The following is a 23,065-nucleotide window of genomic DNA, read 5'->3' on the forward strand; positions in this document are numbered from 1 at the left end:
TCCCAGTACTGGGGAGACAAAAATTGGAATTCTGACTTTACAAAGGAAGGTAGACGATAGTAAACACCCCAGGCTTTTGGTTACAACCCTGGAAGGGCAATGCCCTTGGAGTGAGAGCAAAGCTCAAAACACTAGCTCTCCTCAACACTGAAATCCAGTCTCAAAACATCTCAATTCCTCATTGGATCACGGTGAGTTTCTCTTATTAGGAAAAAGAGAACATCATGCAGAGTCTCCACAATTTTTTAGTATACAACCAAAATTTATCAGACATTCCATATGACAGGACCATATGACTGAATATAAAAGAGAAAAAAACAGACAATAGAAATAGATCCACAGGGATCCAGATGTTGGTGTTATCAGTATGGACTTTAAAATAACTATGATTAATTTATTAAAGAAACAGATAACAGGATTTCACCCCTTAATTAAAATCTCCTAAAATAATCAAATCGAAATATATACATATATAGAATATCTGAAATTCAGAGCTCAAGTAGGTTTGATAGCAGATTAGATGTAGCAGAAAAAAAGTCTGTACAAGTTATCCAAATTGAAGCCTAGGGTGCAAAAAAAGGATGAAAAGTACAGAATATAGTGTACAAGACACATCAAAACAGTAAAAAGGTTAAATATAGGTGTAAGAGAGTCCTCCAGGAGAAAGAAAGAATGTGGTAGAATTAGGCAAAATTAATTTTTGAAGAGATAATGACCAAGATGTTAAACTGACAAAAGACATCATGCCACAGATTCCAGAAGTCCTAGGTACCCTACGCAGGATACATACAGAGAAAACCACACTTAGGAACATCATGGTAAAACTCTATAAGGTAAGAGAAGGAAGCAACAACACAACTGACAGCTGACTTTTAACAGACACTGCTCGTAAGACAATGGAATGACATCTTTAAAGTAATGAAAGAACATAACTGCCAACCTCCAACTCTCCACAGAAAAAAATTTCCTTAAAAAGCAAGCAAAATAAATATGCTTTCAACCAACTCTCAACAAGGGAAAGAAAATTAATTTAAAAAGTACTAAAGAAATACCAAAAAGGAATACTAAAGGGAGTTCTTCAAATGGAAGGAAAATGATCCCAGATGGAATCATGGAAATGTAAGAAGGCATAAAGAGCAACAGAAAGGATGATGCTGTGGGAGGATGGGGGGCAGGATAACTGTGGTAAATCTACGGGATACTGACTATATAGTACAATATTACTAATACCTTCTGGAATTTAAAATATAGGCATAATTAAAATATATAATATCAATGACACAAAAAGTGAGAAAAGGAGTAGAATAAATGGAGTTTCAATGTTCTAAGGTCTTGCATGATCCTGGAAGTGATAAAAGGACCAGCAGTAGACACTAATAAGTCAACAGTGTACATTCTGATCTCTAAAATAACCACAAAAATGAAAGAATGTATAACAAACTAATGGAGGGAGGGGAATAATACAAAACAGCTAATAAATCAAAGAACCCATAATTTCAGCTAAAATCATGTAAGCATTTCTCATTTATTTTGTAACCGGTTCACTTTGATTAATCAGCAAATATCTCTCAACAATAAGGTTGGGATAGAGTATAAGGAGGAAAAATAATATGCTGTGTGTCTCTTATACCATGCACTGAGCTAGGTGCTATCCATAACTTAGTTTAATTAATCCACAGAGCAGAACCATAAAGTGGATACCACCTCCCCTGTCACAGAACTGACGAGACTAAGAACTGAAACTGAGGAAACTGAGATTCAGAGAAGTTCAACAACTTGCTGCAGGTCACAAGAGCTATCAAATGAGGGACCCGAACCCAGATTCATCTAGCCTCTATACTGCCATGCCATGTCAAGACGAAGATGGGCTGGATTGGTCAGCTTTCAACTGCACAATCGATATTACCACCTAATATTGGTTTTGCCCTTGCTCTTAGCAGGAAGAAGAAACAGCTTGAAATTCCCTATAAAATATTTCAAATTCTCCAAGGGCAATGTGAACCAGATAGGCAGCAAAGTAACAACAATGAGGGCCTAAGAAAGGAAATATTAAAGATCCTCAGTATGAAGCGGATAGGCGAGAGAAACAGAATTGTTAAAGATAATTTCCAGTTTCTTCATAACCTTTTCTGACCTATCGCCTTTATTGTTTTAAGCGATACTAACTCTAACGTCTCACATATTCATATTCAAAAAAGGTGAAAAGAACTTTCTCCCAAAATCATAGAGGAAGGACTTCTGGAATCCTCCTGCTGTGACTTGTCAGCAGTAGGAATAGCTATGAAGCAAGAGGTAATCGCTTCCAGATTACCATTTCCCTACCTTTGAAGTACTCAAGAAAATAAGTAAATGCCTTCAACTTTCTTCTCTCATGTAGAATGGATGGGGAGAGAAAAGAAAGGCAGGCAAGTGTTTCAAGGTAAGCTATTGCTGCAATGCTTACTTCAATAAGAGCTTACTGGCAACCGTGAGGAATCATTAAGAGAGACAAGCTAATGAAGACTAAACTGTATTTATCTACCCTTTTCCACCCCTTCATGATATCCATGGGAAATATGTAGATTTTATTTCTTGGGTTATCATCAACATTATTCTAAATCAAGACCCACAGAGTACAGCCTATCTGCGAAGGATTTTTCACAATTGTTTCTATTATTGCTCCAATTTTATCATCTCACTGAGCTGCCTAGAAGCAAAGAATTGGACTCTCCAACCTGAGCCATTTGTAAGATAAATATTGGCAGTTACTGAATCCATTGGTAGAGGCAGACCTGAAATACTGCAACAGAGAGATTACGGTATTTCAGCTTGCCTTGTCAAAGGACACCTAAATCCCTCTTTCGGAGTCCTTACAAGGCCATTAAAAGAGACTGGGGGGCTGTGGATATCCACACGCAGTCCCCAGTCCACGCGGGAGCTAGAGATGAGCGCAGAGAAGGTCAAACCTGTAAGCTCTCACAGAGCCTTAACTGGAGTATCAGACACAACAAATGAAAAACCTTTGTCTCTTCACGTCTGCCACTGAGAGGTCTGGCAGGAAGAGACTGTGCCACCTCTCCCTAAGTGAGGAAAATGCAGCAATGTACACATTAAACAAGCTCCAGCCAGCAGAGAATGTGTAATGAAGTCACATATGGCCGTACTTCAAAATCCCATCTGAACGCAAATAAGGTTCTACTAGAGCAGGCCGTTTAATCATTAAAAAGAAAAAAAAAAAAAGAAGGTTCAGCTAAGACCTCACTAAGGTACACTAGACAAATAGAAGACAGTTTTACTCATTCGACAAAGAGCTATCAAGCAAGAAGCCCGGGTGCTAGAGGACGTGGGAGAGAAAGGTAAATCAGCCTCCAGATCTTCTTTTAAGAGACTTAGAGTACGTTAAGGGCCATGTGGTCCACGTGAAAACCACAATATAAGGACGCATAGACGAAACCAAAGAGAGGTACCAACAAGTGCCATGGGGATCAGTGGAAAGCTTCATGCGGTGTCAACACTTGAATGAGGCCTTTGAGAAATGGCTGGGGGGGTGGGGCGTTGGACAAGGGACACTGAGGATGAAGGTGACTAGAGCTGAGGGGAGGAGCATGAGCAAAGACCTGGAGTGGGGTGGAGGGGGCATGTGGGGAGCAGGGGGGTGAGGGCAGCATACCAAGGGCAGACTGGAACGGACACACACGAGGCCCATTGGGAGCCCTCTACAAGAGGACAGGGGACACATAATAAGAACCCAAACTAGGGCAAAGCCAGGAATGGGAAGACAGCAGCTCTGGGGCCACGCTAGATGCAGCCCCAGTTGACAGACCTGAGGCATGAGAGAGACAGTGAGGGGAAGCTAACACCTGGGGAAAAAGAGCCAGTGACATTTAGGCAAGTTGATAGGTCCACCAGGCAGCAGGGATGGAAACCCCCAAAAGGTATCCGAGCCCAAAATGAATGTGGAGTCACATGCATGGAGGGAGGTGGGTGAAAAGGAGATCTGCCTAAAGGTGAAGATGTGGGATCACTGGGGTCACCAAGGGACAGGGTGCAGAGAAGAGCGGGAGGGACAGACCATCGTGAGCTCCTGTATTTAAGATAGAGCAGAAGGAAAAGACTTAGCAAAGAAAAAAAAATTGCAGGCAGTTAGGAAGAAAATGAGAAAAGGCTTATATCCTAGCAGCCACGGGATGCAAAGATCTCAAAAAGGAAGGGCTGAGAATACATCTGCCATTCACTCCTGGACATACCCACCTACTTGCTCCCCAGTAGGCCGCGAGCTCGTCAAGCAGGACCCGCTTCCTACCCACCCTGCATCCTGCACCGTATGTATCTAGAGCAGACTCCTGTGATGTTCTGGTTTGAAAAAAAAAAAGAAAGAAAGAAAGAAAGAAAAATGAACGGCAATGTCAAACCTGCAGAAAAGTCAAGGCAGAGAATTGCTGAGAAAAGATGATGGAATTGATGACCACTGGTCATTGGTAACCGCTGCGGAAGTGCATTCGCAGTGACGCCGTGTGGGATTCGCAGAGAAAGGGCCAGGGGAAAGGCACCGATCAAGGAGGCAATAAAGAGAGGGCACAACCATGAAAAAGATTCAAAGCAGCAAGAGGAGATGAAGGGCGCAAGTGGGAAGTTTACCCCGGAAAGTCAGCCCGTGGGTTCCCTAAGCACCTTCTAGGCCCTGCAGACATGCAGCTCAGGGTCCCTGCTCATCAGAAGCTGGTTTTCTAGTAAGGACGGAGTGAGAACAGACCCAGAGGGCTGATAAACACTATCATAATAACCTGATGTGATAGTGACGGGGGCGGGGAGTAGGCTGCTTTAGCCAGCATGGTCAGGAAAGGTGGACCCTCTCACAAGGTCACCTTGACCTTGAGTTCAGACCAGAATGAAGAGGAGGTGGGGGGGGGCGGAATCTCTGGGGCAAGACTGCTCCAGGCACAGAGAATGGCTAATATAAAGGCACTAAGATGGAGCAAGCTTGGTGTGTTCACGGGATGGGAAAAAAAAGATCAGCGTGACTGGATTATAATGAATGAGGGGCAGAGGCCTTGGACTCTGGCTGAAATGGGAAGCACATAAGCTAGGGAATGACCGACCCTGCTTTTTTGTAGAAAGTTCGCCCCGGCTGCTGCGTGAAAAATGGATTATGGTGGAGCCAATTTGGAAGCAAGGACACCAGTATGGAGGAAGTTATGGTAGACCAAGTACAAGACGCCTGGCCTCAGGTTGTAGTGGTGGTGATTCTCAGGAGTGGTCGGAGTCAGGATACAGCTAGTACAGTGGATCCTTAAACTACATGGGGATTAGGGGCGCTGACCCCCCCCCCACACACACAGCCAAAAATGCACATATAATTTTTGACTCTCCAAAAACTTAGCTACTAATAGCCTACTCTTGACTGAAAACCTTACTAATAACATAGTCAATTAACACATAGTTTGTATGTTCTATGGATGATTATATTCTTACAATAAAATAAGGCAGAGGAAAGAAAATATTAAGGAAATCGTAAGAAAGAGAATATACGTTTATAGTACTGTAAAAAATCCACATGAAGGTGAATCCGCATATGTAGCTCAAACCCATGTTGTTCTAAGGTCAACTGTGTGTGTCTGGAGCTGGGGGAGGCCCAAGCAGAGACCTTCATTAAAGAGTCATCAGTACATAGATGGTGTTTAAAGCCACAGATCACATGGGTTCACACAGGGAGAGAGTATGTACATAAAGAGGAAAAAGGAGCCAAAAATAGAGCCCTTACTTTTGTTAGAATTTAGGAGAAAAGGATGGGTAAAATTATAGAAAAGTTTTGAGGCAAAAGCTTGAGGCACATTAGGTTCGTCTCCAATGTCTCAGTAAAGTAGCAGAGAGGGGTTGCGACCCTTTTCACAGAAAAGGTTCAGAACGAGCATTAGAAGGAATGTAATCGGAAACCATCACAGAACGAATACAAGAGAGGGCTGACATGCGGTAAAGACACCCTGACTTTTGGGAAACTCAGATCTCAGGGTTTGAGATTTTCCCAGCTCAGGCTCAGAGACAATGGTAAGTGGGGATCATTCAACCACAGCGTGAGGACTGACAAAGGAGCACGGGAGAGGGTCCTTCAGCCCACTGCTGAAATGCACACCACCGGGAGTAGAGCCCAGGACCGTGAGAGTGGCCTGGTGGGCTGGACAAAGGAACGTTCAAGATCAAGGGATCACAGGGAGGATGAAGAGCAGGTTCCACAGACACGGGGAAATGTGAACGGAGTAAAGGGAAGAGGTTGCGGTCACAAAGGGAAATATCAGAGATGACAATCAAAAAGGTGAAAGACTTCTGAGTGATGACAAGGTCCAGGTATGGCTGTTAAATCTCACAAATTGGGTTCTTTTCCCAGGAGCTAATTACCATAGCAAGCACTCCCCGGGTCCTTGCTGGCCCAGGCTGGCTGCGGACGCACGAGGAAGGGGCAGTGTGCCTAAAAGACCATGGGGTGGAGAAGGGTGGTCCAGAGATCTAAACCTGGTTCTCACCTAACCTCTATATGATAACTTCTGGCTCTAGTCTGTAGCCATTCATACCTGGAAATCTTGGAGCCTTCCTACAGGGCAAGGAGGAGTAAGTATCTATATTCCCTGGGTCAAACAATAACTCTGTAATAGAAAGGAGATGGATTCCACCAGAACGGACAGGCTCTTCAGGACCAATCCACCTTTACTTAGCTTTTGGTGCCGAGATAACCGTCACCTCCGGCACTATACACAGGATGGCAAGGAAGATCAGAGAGATGCAGGGCCACCAGCAACTGAGAAACACAACTGCAAGTCACGTTTTAAAAGACTGGATCATTAACTAACTGAACTTCTTCCTGGTAAAATGCTATATCATATAACCATGACATCGCGTCCAGTTCTGTGGCCTTCAAGAGATCCTGGGAGGCCAGAGCCTTGCCAAATCTTTAATTCTCTATTATGAAATTATGAGGTTGGGTACTATGTCAGCTTGGCCAAGTTGGAACTACATTTCCCAGAATCCTCCTCCCTGTGCAGTTCCGGGTTAAGAGTTAGACAAAATAGAAGTGCACTTGAGATTTGGGAGGTGGAAGCAAGGGAAGCTGCAGCCATTATGCTCTGGTGGTCACCATGGTTAACGGTGGCGAGAGACGGATGCACAGGTGCTGGTGGGCACTAGTTTGTCCTCGTTCTTTCTGCTCCAGGTTTCTTCCCAAGTACTATCCTTACTGACCAACATGACCCCGAGACCACCAGATGCTTGGCTGCAAAGTCGGAGGTGGTAGCTCTAAAGAGGTGGTAGCCTTCCACAGACTCCTATGCCATCCCCCCTTCCCCACGCCCCTCTGCGTGGCTCCCAGGCTGCTCTGCAAGCCCCAGCCTGTCCACCAGTGCTTCAGGAGGGCTGACTAGTGGTTTTCCTCTGATCCTCCAGCTCGCCTTTCCAAGCTGTCACTTCCCTGGCCCCTCCCATAATTGTGTACAGATTAATTCCTCTAACACATGCCTCGTTCCATAATATTTATGGTGGCTCTGCCTCGCTGATGGAACCCAAACTGATACAGTAAGCCAAGTACTGAGCAGACAGCTTTGCCCTCAAGGACTCAGTAATTGACAGAAACCACCTTACATTTATAGCACTGCTTTACAAAGCAAATCCTGTTCACATGATTGAATACTCAACCTTGAGAGAATTAAATAAGGAAACTGAGGTTCAGAGAAGTCAGGTGACCAAAGGACAGAGGCGAAAACCACTTTGCGGCAATCTGCGCTGAGGAGTAACCAAAATATCTCAATACACATGGAGTGACTTAAGCAATTCTCGGTCTGAGGACCAGAGACCGAAAAGGCTGAGGCAAGATCTATCCACAAGGATTACTCTAGAGCATTCTATAAAATTAACAGCTGCTAGTGGACCAAGCACTGCCCAGCATCCTGCACTACTCAGCCATTTTCAATTCTCCCCATGTTTGAACTAGCCAACATAGTCTGCCAAGTTCTGTGTGAACACCTGGTCCTCCTTTCAGTCTCCAGTTTAAAGAGAATGGGGGATTCATACTGGGTTTAGACTTGCATGTGGGCATAAAAGGCACCTGAGGTAGCAGCTGAAATTCTCCCCCACTCCCTACCATGGGCAGCTTTGTCCTTTCTCCCTATTTCACTGTTTCCTGTACCTTTTTCCTGTTCTTCCTTTGCCTTGTTCATCCTTCTTCCCCAACAAGGCCTTAAGTCCACTCTTCACATCTCCAGGCACGTTGTCAGATGCCATGGGTTGTGTGGAGGTCCCTGCCCAGCTTCCCCACTGAAGCCCAGTGAGGAATACAGTGTGGTAATCCGGCTTGACCAGAAGACTCTGGGTTCACATGCCCTTCAGGGAGAAGACTTCGGCTCCGTCAATCTGGTATTTCAGTCCTCCACTCAGCAGGCCTTTACTGCACACCTAGTGCGTGCTGAACCACACCACCAGGTAAGCTGCCAAGCTAATGCCTAGCCAAGTGTCAGAGTTGAGGTGAAAGGAACAGGAACAGTGTGGCAGTTATGCCGAAAGGCCAGAAGATGAGTTCTCCAACAATGGGAATCTTAAAATATAAGTAAATAAAGCACATGAGAGGCTTAGGGCATTCTAGGGAAGACAGAACCGGAAAAACAAAACAAATTCACCTACAACACCAGGCTTAAACTCCTCCAGGTGACATTCAAAGAGCTTCCCAATCTTATGACTTTCTCTCCAGTCCCAACTCTTTCCCTCTGAAGAACCTCTAACACAACCTTCCCCTTCAACCACAAAAAGTTTTTTTCATGCAAAACCAGCATACTCTTATAAATAGGTCTATTTTTACCCATGCTCTTCCTTCTGCCTGAAACAAATAACCCACCCCTTCTGTCAGACAAAACCCCACTGATCGACAAGACTTAGTGAGCTCACGTGAGTCCACCTTACGGAAGCCTTTCCTGATCCCCCCTTGCCTTTCCCTGGCCTGAGCTCTGAATGTGTCTGCTGGGGGTCAACTCGGCCCACCCACTGCTAACAGCCTGAGCCTATTTGCTTATCTGCCTCCCGCATGGGACTGTGAGCCCCTCGAAGGGGCAGATCATTCCCTGCTCATCATCACATTCCCAGCCCAGCAACATGCCTGGGGATAGAACGATGTGATCACTGCGATCTCAAGGAGCTTCTGCAAACTGGAATTTTAGAACCAAAACTGACCTTTGGATCATCGTCTAGGTGGGTTAACGGGCATTACTTAATCTCATTTATATCAGAAACGACCCCTGATCAATCATTTTCAAAAAAGCTCTTTGCTAATAAGCTCATCACAGAAAGAGAAGCGCCCATGGCTAGAGCCACCATTAACACACAGCATCAGTCAAGAGACCCCGGGGTGGGGACCTCAGCACCTCGGGATGTGACACAATCACAATATTCCAAATCCTGAAGTTTGACACATCGGTTTTATCATCATTCTTCGTTGGGGCTAGAGAAGTCAACGTATCTGGGTGCTTCGGAACCTTTTAGAAGGTTCTCATTCCAGACACATGGCACGGAAGCCTAAAAGATGTGTTGACAGGTACAGAGCAGACACAGGTAGTAAGTAATACAAACAGGTATGGAGGATTATGTCAGTCATCTGACCTTTTCTGCAAGAGCATCTCCGTCTAAACTAGCCCCCAGTACTCTCCCTTTCCTCCAAACTTTGGACATTTTTCTGTCTCGACCCATCTTGGACACTTCAATGCCACCTCTCCTCCTGTGCATGTGTCACGCCTCCACAACTAGACTAGCAGCTACAGGAGTCGAGGGACTGTGTCTAGGTCCCCATGTGCCCAGAGCTCTAGAATAATGCGTGGCCTAGGGTGGATAATAAGGAGGAGTTGCAAAGTAGGCAGACGGAGAGACGAGGCATGTGCTGCCGGCAGCACCGCTGTCCCTTCCGGTTTGGGATGGGAGAGGTTGTGTCAACCTCACCAAGGGAGGAAGGGGTGGGGGGAGTGCGGGGACAATAATGAGGACCCGTGAGTCGTTTGTCTTCCGCACCAGTGGCCAAGGAAGAAACTGGGGAAACTCTCACGAGGAAGAATAGAGACGGTCCCATCCCTTTGTTTTCGTGGGTGGACTCCATGTTCGCCTACCCCACTCCACAAACCTGTCCTAGAAACGGAGTCACAAGCCATTCTCTCAGAAATCATGTGAGAGCAACAACAACAAAAAAAGTGAGCAAGGACACATGGATAACCTCTGCCTCCTTTACAACTTACGGTCCCACAACACAGATTTTATACACGCATCTCACACGGGTGACGTACGTCACAGCGCAGATGTGACATGTACCTGTATATAGACCTACAGCTGTTCTCTACTCACATAAATTAACCTAATCACTCACAGACTTGAATTCCTAGATACTGGGATAAACAAAAACGGACACTGCCCTGTTTTTGTGGTGCTTACAGCTGGGATGACACAAACACCCCTCCTAATAAACAGATCACCATCAGTGGACGGCTGTGCTCCAAAGGGACATGGCTCAATGAGAGCCCACGACAAAGGAATGTGCCATGGGCAGCCTCGTCCTGGATCAGAATGTGTCGTCCTCTGGGGGCAGCGAGGCTTGACGTGGGCTCCAAAGACTCAAACAAATGGAATTAATTCCAAGACGACATGTAAACAAAAGAGGGGCGCTGCATACAGAGATTAGATGGGCGTCTAGAAGGGCATGGAGCTGGGGTTACTTGGGAAAACTTCAAGAGGAGTCCTCACCACTCAATTACGTGTTCCGTTTTCACACTTCTTCATTTGGAGGCCCAGATGCCCTCAACGAACACGCTGGACGGAACGCAGAGCTTGCCTTGCTGCGGCATTGCTGTTTTCTTAGGGCCAAACTCACACCCAGCTGTGGCTTCTGAGGCTACAAATGGGCAGCTCACACCTCCTTGCTACCTCTGTGAGACTCCAGAGATGTGCCAAGAGGTACCTCCTCCCATTACTTACAAGCCAGGTACAACACTAAGCTTTCTGGGACTCGTACTGATGCCTTGAACGCAGCTTATTTGTGGGATAAATTGTTATTAAAGTGGGACTCTGATGAACAGGCCACATGATTGCATAAACCTTGTTTCCCCTGAAAAGCATCTAAAATTCCCCATCTTTCCTCTAAAACTTATCTGTGTCTCTTATCAGGTGTTAGCACTTTGAAGGAATGCTCTGATCAGATACCTAAGGGGAGTATCGATAACTGTTTTGTGAGCCATTTTCCTCGTCAGAAACAACCCCAAATAGGATTATGGCTTGACTTATCACCTTAATTTAGCAGGCGAGCTTCCTGCACGCCCCAGCGGACCTCACCAGCCTTACGCATGTGGGCTCTTAGCTGCTCTGTGGGCACTGAGAGCGCGGCCAACACCTTTCAGGGTGACTTTGTGCACATTCTGCCTCCCCGCCAACCTCTCCTCCACAGAGTTTAATATCCACATCCCCTGAGGTCTCCCTTACTGTTCCAGTTTAAGTCAGCTAATTCCCAAATGGAGTGCCAACCTGCACACACTGATCTGCTCCCACCTCCGAGAAACCGCACTGGTCATTTTCCTACCTGAAATGCTCTGCCTGCTCCTGGCTCAAACTGCTTTCTAGTCCCACCTGCTCCATGCAGCCTTTCCATAATAACAGCTCCCGGCCTCACTTTTATCCCTATGACTCTGACAGCTCCATATGCACAGCTATCTAATGATTCAGCCACTTCGATGTTTAAAAAGCACCAACGATCCATTCTGTTATAACTGGTTCAGTTTCCATGCTGGCCCCCGTTTCCTAATTCCTTTGCAATCTCCCAGTGTCAGAAACATCGTAAATAGTCCCTAAATGCTGCCGAAGTTCTAAAAATTAAGATCACAAGAAAGAGCAGAAATGTCTTATATTGTAAAGTAGGGTCGTAGTTGAGCACGAATTATTTATTCACCACCGTGTTCACTTTGCCCAACGGAAGCGCCTACCATGTGCCAGGCTCCGGGCTAGGCACTGTGGTCTGAACTTGAAACGTACTGGATGGATTTCTCAATCGAAGATGATGGACTATAATGTCTTCTAATAAATAAGAAAACATTTGGACGTGCCAGCCTTCGGAAAATGGAAAAATGAATAGCTGTGCCAAAAGTGGTTTTGTTTTGTCTTTTTTTTTTTTTTTTTAATCCTCACTGCAACCTAAGCAAAGCATGGCACACTGGACGGACACCAAATGGGCTAATATTCTGCTCTTAGGACATCCTCGGGGACAGTGCATTTATAAAGCACTCCCCACCCCTTCACCTCCAGAATAGCACAAGCCAGCAAGCCACTTCAAACATTTGTAAGAACTCCCTCCTAGAAGGCTCCTGGTTAGCCTGAAAGATCTCTGCATCCAAGATGAGTGAGAGAACACCACTGGGTCAGCAGTAAGGGTTACGTCCCAAAGTAGCCAGGCTGCAGTGAAGACCAAGGCCACAAACACGGCTCCTTATCAACAACATGGAGGGTCTCCAGGTTACACCCTTTTCGCTGGTGTTGCATCCCACGTCATTTTTACCTCCCCCCTTCAGACGAAGAGAATGGAAAGGAAGAAAGTCCCCAAACACTAGGAACACATTTCTTAGCCAATTAAGGCTATTGATTGGAAACGTCTGAGTTTCGACTCTCCTATCCTTTAGGAAAGTGGAAAATCCAAACTAGTGTCAATATTTGGACACATTTAAAGATGTCTTTGTCTCTTCTCACTGCGGTGTGGAGAGTATTCGGACCATCTGCCAGGCTCTCCCCTAGACCTGAAGGCTAAATGGGGGAAGAACACACAAGTCACATTTCTGAGGGCTGAAACTTGATTATTTCAACCGCAACTTACTTAGGGCTGATTTCCTCAAACAAAACTGCAAAAAAAAAAAAAAAAAAAAATTAGTAATAAGAGAAAGTCTGCCATCTAGAAATGCCTATCTGTTTTACTGTTTCTGCAACTTCTCCCAGAAGTCCGCCTGAAGGTGCAGTTAGCCTGGGGGTGGGGACACCTCCATAACCTGGAGAACCACAGGGAAAAATGCTCTGTTTCCCAGCACGGGAAGTAGTCTGGAAGGAGGAAGTGGTTGCCAATATGGGGCCAAAACAACAAACTCTTCCCAGCGCCCTCTGAGGCACCAGCTGACCCTCTGTGGAGAGGTGCCAGGCAGGTGAGAGGTGAGAGGGGCAGGCTGCAGACAGGGGGAGTGCTGGGGAAGAAGGATGGGCCAGGAGCCAGGGACTCCAGGGCTGGACCAAGCAGCCCATATGGCCACCAGCAGGGGTCAGCGTGGACTCAGTGAGTTCTGGAGATGGAAGGGGGCCTTCGGGATCAACTAGCCCAGGCCCCACCTGACTGAGACTAAGAGCTAGTCAGCAACTTGTCCAAGGTCACAAAGCTAGTGAGTGGAAGGTCAAGGGCCAGAACCCATGCCTCCTGTTTTAAAAGCCAGGGAAACAAATGTTGTCACATTTTGGCTAATTGTATCAATTCCTCTCCTATGTTTTCAGACACATGTTTGCCTCTGAGTATCTATACTGACACAGAGATGCAGAACAGCCTTCTGTGGTAATAAGCCCAGATTCTGGAGCCAAGCCCTGTGAATCTGAATCCCTGCAGCTCTGTCAGTTACTGTAACCTTGAGCAAGTCACTTCATGTCTCTGCGACTCAGTGTTCTCATCTGTCAAATGGGAGTAATAACCGCCTACCTCATGGGTTATGAAGCCTCCTAAATGAGTTCATACATGCTAAGTGCAGTGCCTAGCACAAAATAAGTGCTATGTAAAAGGTAGGAAGGAATTTCTTAGGGAGGAAATAATCCCCATATTGGTTTCTCCCCAGCCCCCAGTTCATCTTAGTCACAGGTTACTGACTTTTCCCTACAACATCTGGACATAATGCATCCTCACACCACTGTCTCTTCATCCATTCAGGCCCAACCCAGTCATGCATTAGAGGTAAACTGGCCAAAATGCCCAGAGAGGTACAAACTCTGGCTAAGTGTCTATTTTGGCTACTGCTCGCCCAGCCTACTGCCCGCCCAGATTTCCACTTCCAAGACCATGGACTCAGAAGTTACCTCTTTGGATCCTCACCTCCTACCTTCCCAACCCACCCACTCCTGTGAGCCTTGGGATCTGCTTTTTTACCCTCATCATGCGCTCTAGTCCCTCAAACCTCCTGTCATCACAGGCCTTCCAACCTCACTTATCTGCCTGTCCTACTTGGACTACCTGGCCAACCTTCTCTGTGATGCTGTCACCAGCTCGCTACAGATTCCTGCATCCCTCATCCCACAGAGAGATCACACCACATCCCTCCCAGGCTGCCAAACTTGGTGGAACAGTCAAGAAACCAGGCCAACTGCCTCCAGGACAGACCCATGCTAACCTCGCCCTTCACGGCTAACTGGAGGACTGCCACATTCCCATGGAGCCCACCCCAGCCCGCTCTCCTCTAGCTCAGACTCTGACCACAGCCTTTGCCTCAGAGTTCACCAAGGAAGCCAAGGCCACCAGATAACCGAGATGACAAGCTCTCTTCCAGACTAGGGCTTCTCAGACTTTAGTGGGCATTTGAATCCCCTGGGGATCTGGTTAAAATGCAGACTCTGATTCAGCAGATTGGACTGGGCCCTGGGATTCTCCCTGGTGCTGCCAATGCTGCTGGTCCCCAGACCCCACTTTGAGTGGTGAAGTTCGAGGGGTCACATAATGTTTAACGTCTGCATTGTTCTAGATCTATTCTTTTTAATCTTCCTGACAAACCTGCAAGAGAGATATCTGTCCCATTTTACGTATGTAGAAACTGAGGTTCAGAGAGGGTAAGAAACCTACCCAAGGCCGGAGGGCTGCTGGAGGGCAGATTCCAAAGCCTGACGCCTACTTCTGCTCTACATAAGGGATTTCCACGAGCAGAAATCGTTTAGAAAAGCACATGGAATGGTTTATTCGTAATACAAAATCTTCTTAGCTGATGAGGATGAGACAAAGATGGGTTATAAAACAGCCACAGAGTCCCCATGATGGAGATGCCACCTAACAGCTGAAGGCCTAAAAGCAGCTCTCAGAAAGTAGGTTAATTCCACCAATCAACATGGAAGAAGACATCCAGAGGAACAGGGGGAAAACTTTCCATTTGTGCAGGGAATGAAAGGGAACACACAGATAACCTCTAACTGGCATGCCTGGGGCTTTGTGGCCACTCTTTGGGCTAAAAAGGTTGAGAGCACGGCGGAGACCATGTGTCCCACACCACAGTGCTCCCTGCACAGTCGCCCTTCCCTCCTCTCTGGGAGACGGGCCTAGAGCTCCGACCTCCAAGGCCAGGGGCGCCCTGGGAGCCCCCCACCCCGCACTGCCCCACCTTCCCCAGAGGGCAGACCCAGCCGTCATCCTCCCAGGAGGCACACTGGAGCCCTGGGTGCTGCTCAAGTCGCTGGTCCTGCCGCGCTCCAAGCTACTCCCCTCACTGTGGTCTCCCACTGGGGACCACTTGAAAAGGTGGGCTGTGGCGTCTGATGGCGAGCCCACTCCGCTCACTCCTCCACATTGGTGCTTCTGCCTCCTCCTTCACTGTTGCGTCAGACTCACAATCTCCCAGTCCAGGGCTTCTCTTCATCTTGATCTTCCCACATTTTCAGCAGCAGCTGCCCAATCCCTTTAACAAGTCCCCTCAAACCCTCTCTGCTTGCTTCTGACAGAGGGCTCTCCTGGATCTTCCTCCGTCCCTGCCCACTCCTTCTAGAACTCTCCTTTCCCGGTCCTGCCCCCTCACTGCCGTCATTCCCGAGAACGTGCCCTTGACCCTCACCTCAATCATCCAGGTGGTGCCGCGCTTTGTGGTGACACCACCCGCCACCCGTCCATGCCGCATGCTGTGTGCCCCCCCGCCCCCCCCTCCAGGACGGCAGCCCTGAGTCAGCTCGGGTCACTGAGCAATCAGCACTCAGAACAATGTCGGGGCTGGAGTAGTGTGCGCTCTCTCGGGAGTCACTGAATGAATACATGACCTCCTTGGCAGGTCACTGGGCTGCTCAACTTCCATCTTCAAACAGCTCATCCCAAGGCCGGGCCGGGGCTAACGGGCTGTGGCTGACAGGGTAAAAGAGGTAACCAGCAATCTCCGTCAAATCAGAGGACACACGGGAAGTGATAATATCTGTATGACTCTCTTCAGTAAACAGGGTTTCTGGTTTTAGAGGCAGCTCTGACCTGGGGGCTGAGGGCCTCAGCGTCATGACACACCTCCCACCCACCTGGGGCCCCTTCCCATGGCCCACAAGCTGCGAAGTTCTGCCCCCGTCCAGCTCTAGGTAAGGACGAAAGACGAGCCATCGTCAGGATGCTCTTGGCCTGGCGTCCCTTCTGAGAAGTAACCCAACTGCCTGCACACCGCTTCTAGTTCATTAGGATTCAAAGGTAGCGCCCATTCTGAAGTGTGCCCTGAGCCCTTAATCATAATTCTGTTCTTCACGGTGCTAAGCAAAATCCACCCTAGACAGGGCAACACCAGCCAATGTTTCTCGATTCCCTGGAAACATCCTTCATGATGTAAATGCTCACGTTCCAGCTGCTTATAAAGGTGCGCAGCAGGATGCAGTTACGGTCCCAGAACGTCATACTTAAACTTGAACCATGCTGCTTAGCGACTCCACAATGTCACGCAAACACTCAGGGAGTACTGTGGAGAAATCAGCATTCGAAGGGCACCAACGTGCACACAGTGCCACCATCTCTAGCCTCCTGGAAATCCCACTGCTGGTCCGCAACGGTGCTAACTCCCGGCTCTAATTCTGTTGCTTCGCAAAGACTATACAGTTGGCGTGGGGGAAAAATATTCCAAGATCTAAAAACCACTGACTGTGCCAACTGCAGCACTTCGCCTTTTCCAGAAGATAAATTATGAAGAATTTTTGCCAGTTCAAGTTATTTTCCCAAAGCAGAGAGTCGAATGGCCTTGCTACCCTGCCTTTAAGACTCCGATGCAATTAAACTGAGTAGCTATGAGCTGCCCTGACAGCTTCCCCCCAACTTCGTTTGATAAAGTGAGACGCAGACACACACTGACAGACAAGCACACACCTTATTTAACTGCCAGACACAGCGCCAATATGAAAATGTACATCCAATCTACAGGGTAAAAATCAGCTCTGCAGCTCCGTGACTAAAGCAAAATAGCCATATACATGCCGACCAGTCCGACTGCCCTGTAAGGAACGATCACCGACAACTAGGGTTCCTATTCAGCAGGCTAATAAGAATAATTATAGCCAGGGCAGGCATTAATCAGCTTGGCAGATACAGGAATTCTGTTAACAAGGCTAAAATGAGTGCCAAGGAATCTCTGAAGGCCACAGCACTTCAAAGACCGTTAAGCTGGGTGGATTCACTAGGGTTCCTCCTGCCAGTCTCCCCCCTCCTTCTGCCTTTGGGTCCCAACCCTCCGAGCAGGCGTGGGGACCTGCTAGGGGTTAGAGGTCGCCACATCTGAGAGGGGGTTCGTGGTACAGCCGCTCCAGGAACTGCACCCGGACTGCACTCACCCCAGACCCTCTTGTTTGCAACTGCGCTCTGGCTGTCAAAGCATGACCATCCTTTTCTGCCGAAACTAGTCTCAGGCAACACACAGCATGAGGTTATGGCGAGCATCGGTCAACTCGTTCCTGAGTACAGGCACAGTGGAGTCCCATGATCACATCCTGGCTCTGCCTCGGAACAGCTGTAGGACTCCGGACACGTGATTTAACTTTTCTGGGCGTCGCTTCCCTCGTGTGCAATGTGGAGAAAAGAACAGCACCTTTCTAAAAGGGTTGTGAGGATTACATAAGAGAATGCACATAAAACCTGATGCTCGATATGTACTCTCTGAACGGCCGCTATTATTGCTCCGTTCCGTACAGAGCCCTCTATAGAAACTAAGAGAAAAGAAACAAAACATTCGCTATTACGGGCGCGCGCACATTATAGGAGTGGCTCCGCCTGGGCTAAGCTTTTTACCTTACATCCTTCGTAACTGACACAGAGACCGCTAGCTCTCCCCCCAAATCCACTGTTTTCTCCCACAGCGGGTGGTGCTCGGTGGCTGCCAGGCTACTTTGCATTTCTCGGCTTCCCTTGCAGCTAGTGTGAGGAGGCTAAGTTCTCCTGAATGGAAAGTGTGCAGAAATGATGTGCGCCCCTTCAAAGCCTGGCCTAGGAAATCTCCATGCGTTCTCCTCCATGCTCTTTCCCCCTTATGGGGCTGGAAAGGAGATGAGGACAACCAAAGTGATCTTAGATGGGCTGAAGACGGGGGAGCTGCCATCAGCCTGGGCGCAAGAAGGGCTGCAAGGAGCAGGGATACCACTTACCCTTGTCATCTGAAGCACCCCTTGGCACTGTTATGAAAGACACTTCTATCGTTTGAACCATGATGCTTCAAGTCTCTTTCTTTTTTAAAGCAGTTTGGTCTACCTAATTAATATAAAACTCTTCTATCTCATTTGAATTTGAAAATACAGAGGTAATGCTTTTGTCATTTAAAAACCATTTCAATGGATTTGAAAGTTGTTTTTTTTTAAAGACACAAATGAAGAGAATATCTTAATCCCTCCCCACGGGTCTTCCTCTCACTCTCTAATTCATGCTGTATACTAGTGAGGACTGACCTCCTCAAGCACATTGCTGTGTTGTATTAATTTCACCCTGAGAGCTTTTAGTGGCTACCCATTACCCACAGATAAAGGGATATATGCATGTATCTATTCAGTTAACCAACATTTACCAAATACCTACTATGTGCTGCCAGGTGCCCTATTGGTAATAGGAATACTATAGTGAACAGGATGAACATGATCCTTGCCCCTGGGGATATAATCAGGGTGAGGATTCGGACCAGAAACAGACAACTATCTACAGTGAAATAAATAAGTGACATTAGAGGAAAAGTACGGGCTGGCCGGCAGTACCCCCAAAACCAACGAACCCATCCCTCACAGCCCACACGTCTCAGCCCAGCACGAAAAGCCCTCAGGAGCTCCCCAAGCCCACCCTTCCAGCTTGCTCTCCCATTAGAACCTCCCCCTCCCACCTCCAGCTCCATGGAACTTACATGCCCTTCCTGAATGAGCCGAGCACTTTCACTTTATCCACACTCGATGCCCTTCCACAAGTGTGCTTTTCCTGGAATGCTCTTCCACCCCTTCTTTCAAAATTCTAATCATCCTCGAGGATGCCACCTTTTCAGCAAAACTAACCCCAAGTCAAAATTAATCATCCTCTTCCCTGCTGCCTACCAGCACTTGGTGTTTCTGTCAGGTGTTTCATTTTGTCTTGCAGTTCGCTGTTTTATTTATCATCTGTCCATCCACCCGCACCGACCACCCAGGGAGGCATTTGTCTGTGATGTTGTGTGGACTCTGATGGGTATTCAAGAAATGCCGTCATGAATGGATGGACGAGACAGGTCCGACACAGGGCCCTGCTCCGGGAAGCTGAGTGGGTTCTGATACGATCACTGAGAGGGAGACTTAGGAAAATTTCATGGAGGAAGCGAGTTTTAGGGGAAAGGGGAATACATAGGTAAGAGAAGAGAAGCAGGAGGGACGTTCCCAGGCCATGGAAAAGGGAAAGGCCAGAAGGTTCACACAATTCTCTGTAAAGGATAGCAAACAGTTTCCTTACAATGAAGTGTTTGATTCAGAGGGAAGCAACACAAGGGGCAGACTATCCTTGGAAGAAAAACCATAAAGAACCAATGAGCAAAGGTGGGACTCCCAAAACTGATCCTTCCGGAAAATAATGAACTAAGAAGGGAGGCTGGAGGAAAAGGTCAGTGAGGAAGATGCCCAAAGTTCTCTGTGTGGGGAATTATCAGAACCTGGGCTAGGACAGTAGCTGTAGAAACAGGAAGAATGGGAAGAAGCCTCAGTCTGTGCTAGGGGAAAAGCCACAGAGTTGAGGGACTGTGTGAACATGGAGGTCACAGAGGGCAGTGATGGCAAGATTTTGCTCAGGATGCAATACAAGAGGGAAGATGAGCTTGTTTATCAACATATTAAGTTTCAGGAGACAGTACAACATGGAGGGCTTCCCAGAGGTCACAAAGAAGCCACACCGGTGAGACGCTGGAGGGCACACCGGAGGGCAGGGCTGTCATCTGCAACACCAAGTTCAGGAGATGTTAGGTGGAAAGGCACTGGCTGGTGACACCTCAGATATTCACATCTACTTAACATGCAATGCCCTGCAGCGCAGGACACAGTGGTGCACTTACAACCAAGATTTCTCCAAGTTGTGCTTTCCCCACTTCTATTTTTGCTTTTGCCCATCTCTCTTTGCCCCCTCTCCCTTTTTCTCCCTCATCATAGTTACTCAAGGGCATTCTTTTCAGACTTCTACGTGAGCCCACCATCGAAGCTGGTACATGGCTTGTCAACTGCACAGCTCTAGAGGGTCGTTCACCTTGGCTACGAAGTGAAGAGCAGTTCTTAGGGTCGTGCAGTGCACAATCTGCGCGACCATGGGGCATGGCCTGGTTCGACCCAGACACATTAGCCAATTAATGGGTATGGACTATCACAACAAATGGAGAACTTCAGGGGTCCCGGTATGAAAGGGAAAGCTCTAGGACCCGAGACCATACAATACATGCTACAAAACTAAGTGAAGGATCTGGAAGCGTTCTGCACATGGTTGCAGCTAAAGCAATATGGCTGGATGAGCTCTCTTGGGGAGTGAATTCCAGAAAACCCTTCAAAGATGAAGAAAGAAAACACAGTAGCAGCTAGAAAGGCTGGCCCACCGGCAGCAGGAGTCATGGGGGTGGGGACAATGTGGGCCCTGGTGTCAGCAGGATGGGAATGGCTGTGGGAGGCTTCCACTGGGACCCTCTGACTGTAAGTGCAGAGTAGTCATTTGCCCTGTGTGCAGCTGGGGCCTGGCTGGGACAAACGCCACACACCATGCATTCTGCAAAAGATTCAGATCTGCCTTCTCTAGGGGCTTGGAAGGGAACCCTGGGTCAGGTCACAGGACTCCTTCTGTTCTGGCTGACACAGACCAAAGGGATCCAAGAATATTAAAGAATATCAAAGCCCTGGGGTCAGCCCTCCAGCACCTCGGTGGGCACTTAACAAACATACGTATTTCTATGGCTGATAACTGCATAGTTATGTTAAATAACCATATTACCATAATCATGTGTATCTACACGAAAATGGTGTCTGTGTGTATGGGGTAAAAGGAAAATGGAGAGGAGGAAAAAAAAAAAACACCAAAGATTCCTTGGGTTGGGGGGACGGCGCTGGGTCAAATTATCAAGAGGCACCCAGGTTTGGGGAGGGTGGAAGACAGGGGACCGTAAAGGGAAGAAAAGTAACAGGTAGGAAAAGTTGGAGAAGCCAAGGCTCCCAGGTCTTTGTGTGCAAATGTGCAGCTAGGCAGCTTCAAGAAGAGCTAAAGGAAAAGACTGAGGCAGAATATCGAGCCACCGCCAACATGACGAAGGACGCGCACACCGATTTTTCCTAGCGCTCTGGGCCACCCCGTGACCTTCGTAGAAGGAAGTTGGCGGATTGTCTCCCTTCCCTGGAAAGGCAGCTCAGCGTGGGCTGGCATGTGCCAGGGACGGGTCGGCCGGTCTCGGCTACGGCGGGGCACATCAAAGGCGCATATTTCCGCCCCCCTGCTGCGGACGCGGCCGGGGGACCGCGGGCACCTTCCAGGCCCGGAGTTCAAGGTGAGCCGGGCTCCCAGCGGCCAACAGGTAGGGAGGGCTGGGGGAGGCCGGCCACGGGCCACTCCCCCCTTCCCCCCGGCACAGGTGGGGCGAGGCGCGGCCTGGCGGAGCGGCCCGGCCGGATTCGCGCCCGGCTCCGGGCGGCCCCGCGCCGTTCCCCGCCGGCCCGCGCCGCCCGCGGACCCCGCCGCCTCTCCCGGGAGCCGCCCGGCACCCCCGCGCCCCAGGCCGCGTGCCCCAGCTGCGCCCCCGCCGAGCCTCTCCCCCGGCCCCCGCGCCCCGCCAAGCCCCGCGCGCACTCACCCAGCCACAGGAGCGCCAGCAGCAGCGGCCTCGGCGCCAGGCGCCCCATGCTCGCCGGGCGGGAGCGACTCTCCCCCGCCTCCTGCGTCCCCGCCGCCTCTCCTCCTCCTCCTCCGCCAGCTCCGGCTGCTCCAGAGTCCGCACTCCCCCGCCTGGGCCGCGCGCCTGCTCCGCTCTCCTCGCGAGCCGAGAAATCCCAGCGCTGGGCCGTACGTGCGCCCCTCGCTCCGCGCCGCCCGCCCGCCTGCCCCCGCCCGCCGCCGGCCTCCCGCCTCCCGCCGGCCGGGCACCGGGAGCCGGGCGCCGGAGCCGCCCCGCCGAGCCGAGGAGCGCGCAGCCCCGACCGCTTCCCGAAAGCAAAAGGGAAGAGCCGCAGCGCCCGCCCGCCCGCGCCTCCCATCCGGCGCTCTGCCAGCAACAAACACAAACTTTCCCAAGCCCCTCCCCGCTCCAGGTAACGGAGGCAGCGCCCCGCCACCCGCTTAAAGGGAAGGAGGCGTCGGAGCCCACCCCGCTCTCCCCTCGGGCCCCCGCCCCACGACAAACTTTCCTCCGACCTTTAAAAGTTGGCCCGGGAAGGACTCGTCTGGAAACCCCATCGCCTGAGCTCCATTCCGGGACACCCCGCGTTCCCGTCCCTCTGGAGTCACCCACGCGTGTCTGCGTGTCACCCACGCGTGTCTGAGCTAACCCTCAGCTCCCTCCCCGCCGTTCACCCACTCGTCCCAGGCTCAGCACCCCACCCACCAGCCGCTGGGCTGTTGCTAAAAATGACTCAGGTAGGACTTTCCCAGAGATGAAAGGACTTTAAAGGTCATGGGGGGTTCCAACCTCTTCGTGGTACAAGGCCATAAATGTTCAGGTGACCTACCCAAGGATTCACAGCGAAGTGCCAAGAGCAGAACCTAGATCTCACAGGCTCTGCTCGCAGCCCTGTGGACGGGAGGTGGGCCTCCCCTCTCCAGGGTGCCTATGGCATTGATTAGAACACTTCCCACAAGTAAACCTATGGGGAAAAAACAAACAAACGAAGTGTATTAATAGCTACA

The 23,065-nt window shown here is 49.1% G+C and overlaps 1 protein-coding gene across 3 annotated transcripts in view; it reads right to left on the minus strand.

Moving 5' to 3' along the window:
- Positions 1-22,616, minus strand: part of PTGFRN (prostaglandin F2 receptor inhibitor) — an 81,413-nt gene extending 58,797 nt beyond the window's left edge. The window contains exon 1 of one of the 3 annotated variants that reach the window (XM_036071023.2): positions 22,017-22,314. In XM_036071023.2, coding sequence (XP_035926916.2) covers positions 22,017-22,065 — 49 coding nt within the window. In that variant the 5' untranslated portion in view covers positions 22,066-22,314. Of the gene's footprint in view, positions 1-22,016 lie in introns of all 3 variants that reach the window. The other 2 variants (XM_078072564.1, XM_078072563.1) reach the window with 2 other exon arrangements.
- Positions 22,617-23,065: the final 449 nt, after the last annotated feature.

This window comes from Halichoerus grypus, chromosome 5, assembly GCF_964656455.1.
Source record: "Halichoerus grypus chromosome 5, mHalGry1.hap1.1, whole genome shotgun sequence".
In the NCBI taxonomy this organism is placed as follows: domain Eukaryota; kingdom Metazoa; phylum Chordata; class Mammalia; order Carnivora; family Phocidae; genus Halichoerus; species Halichoerus grypus.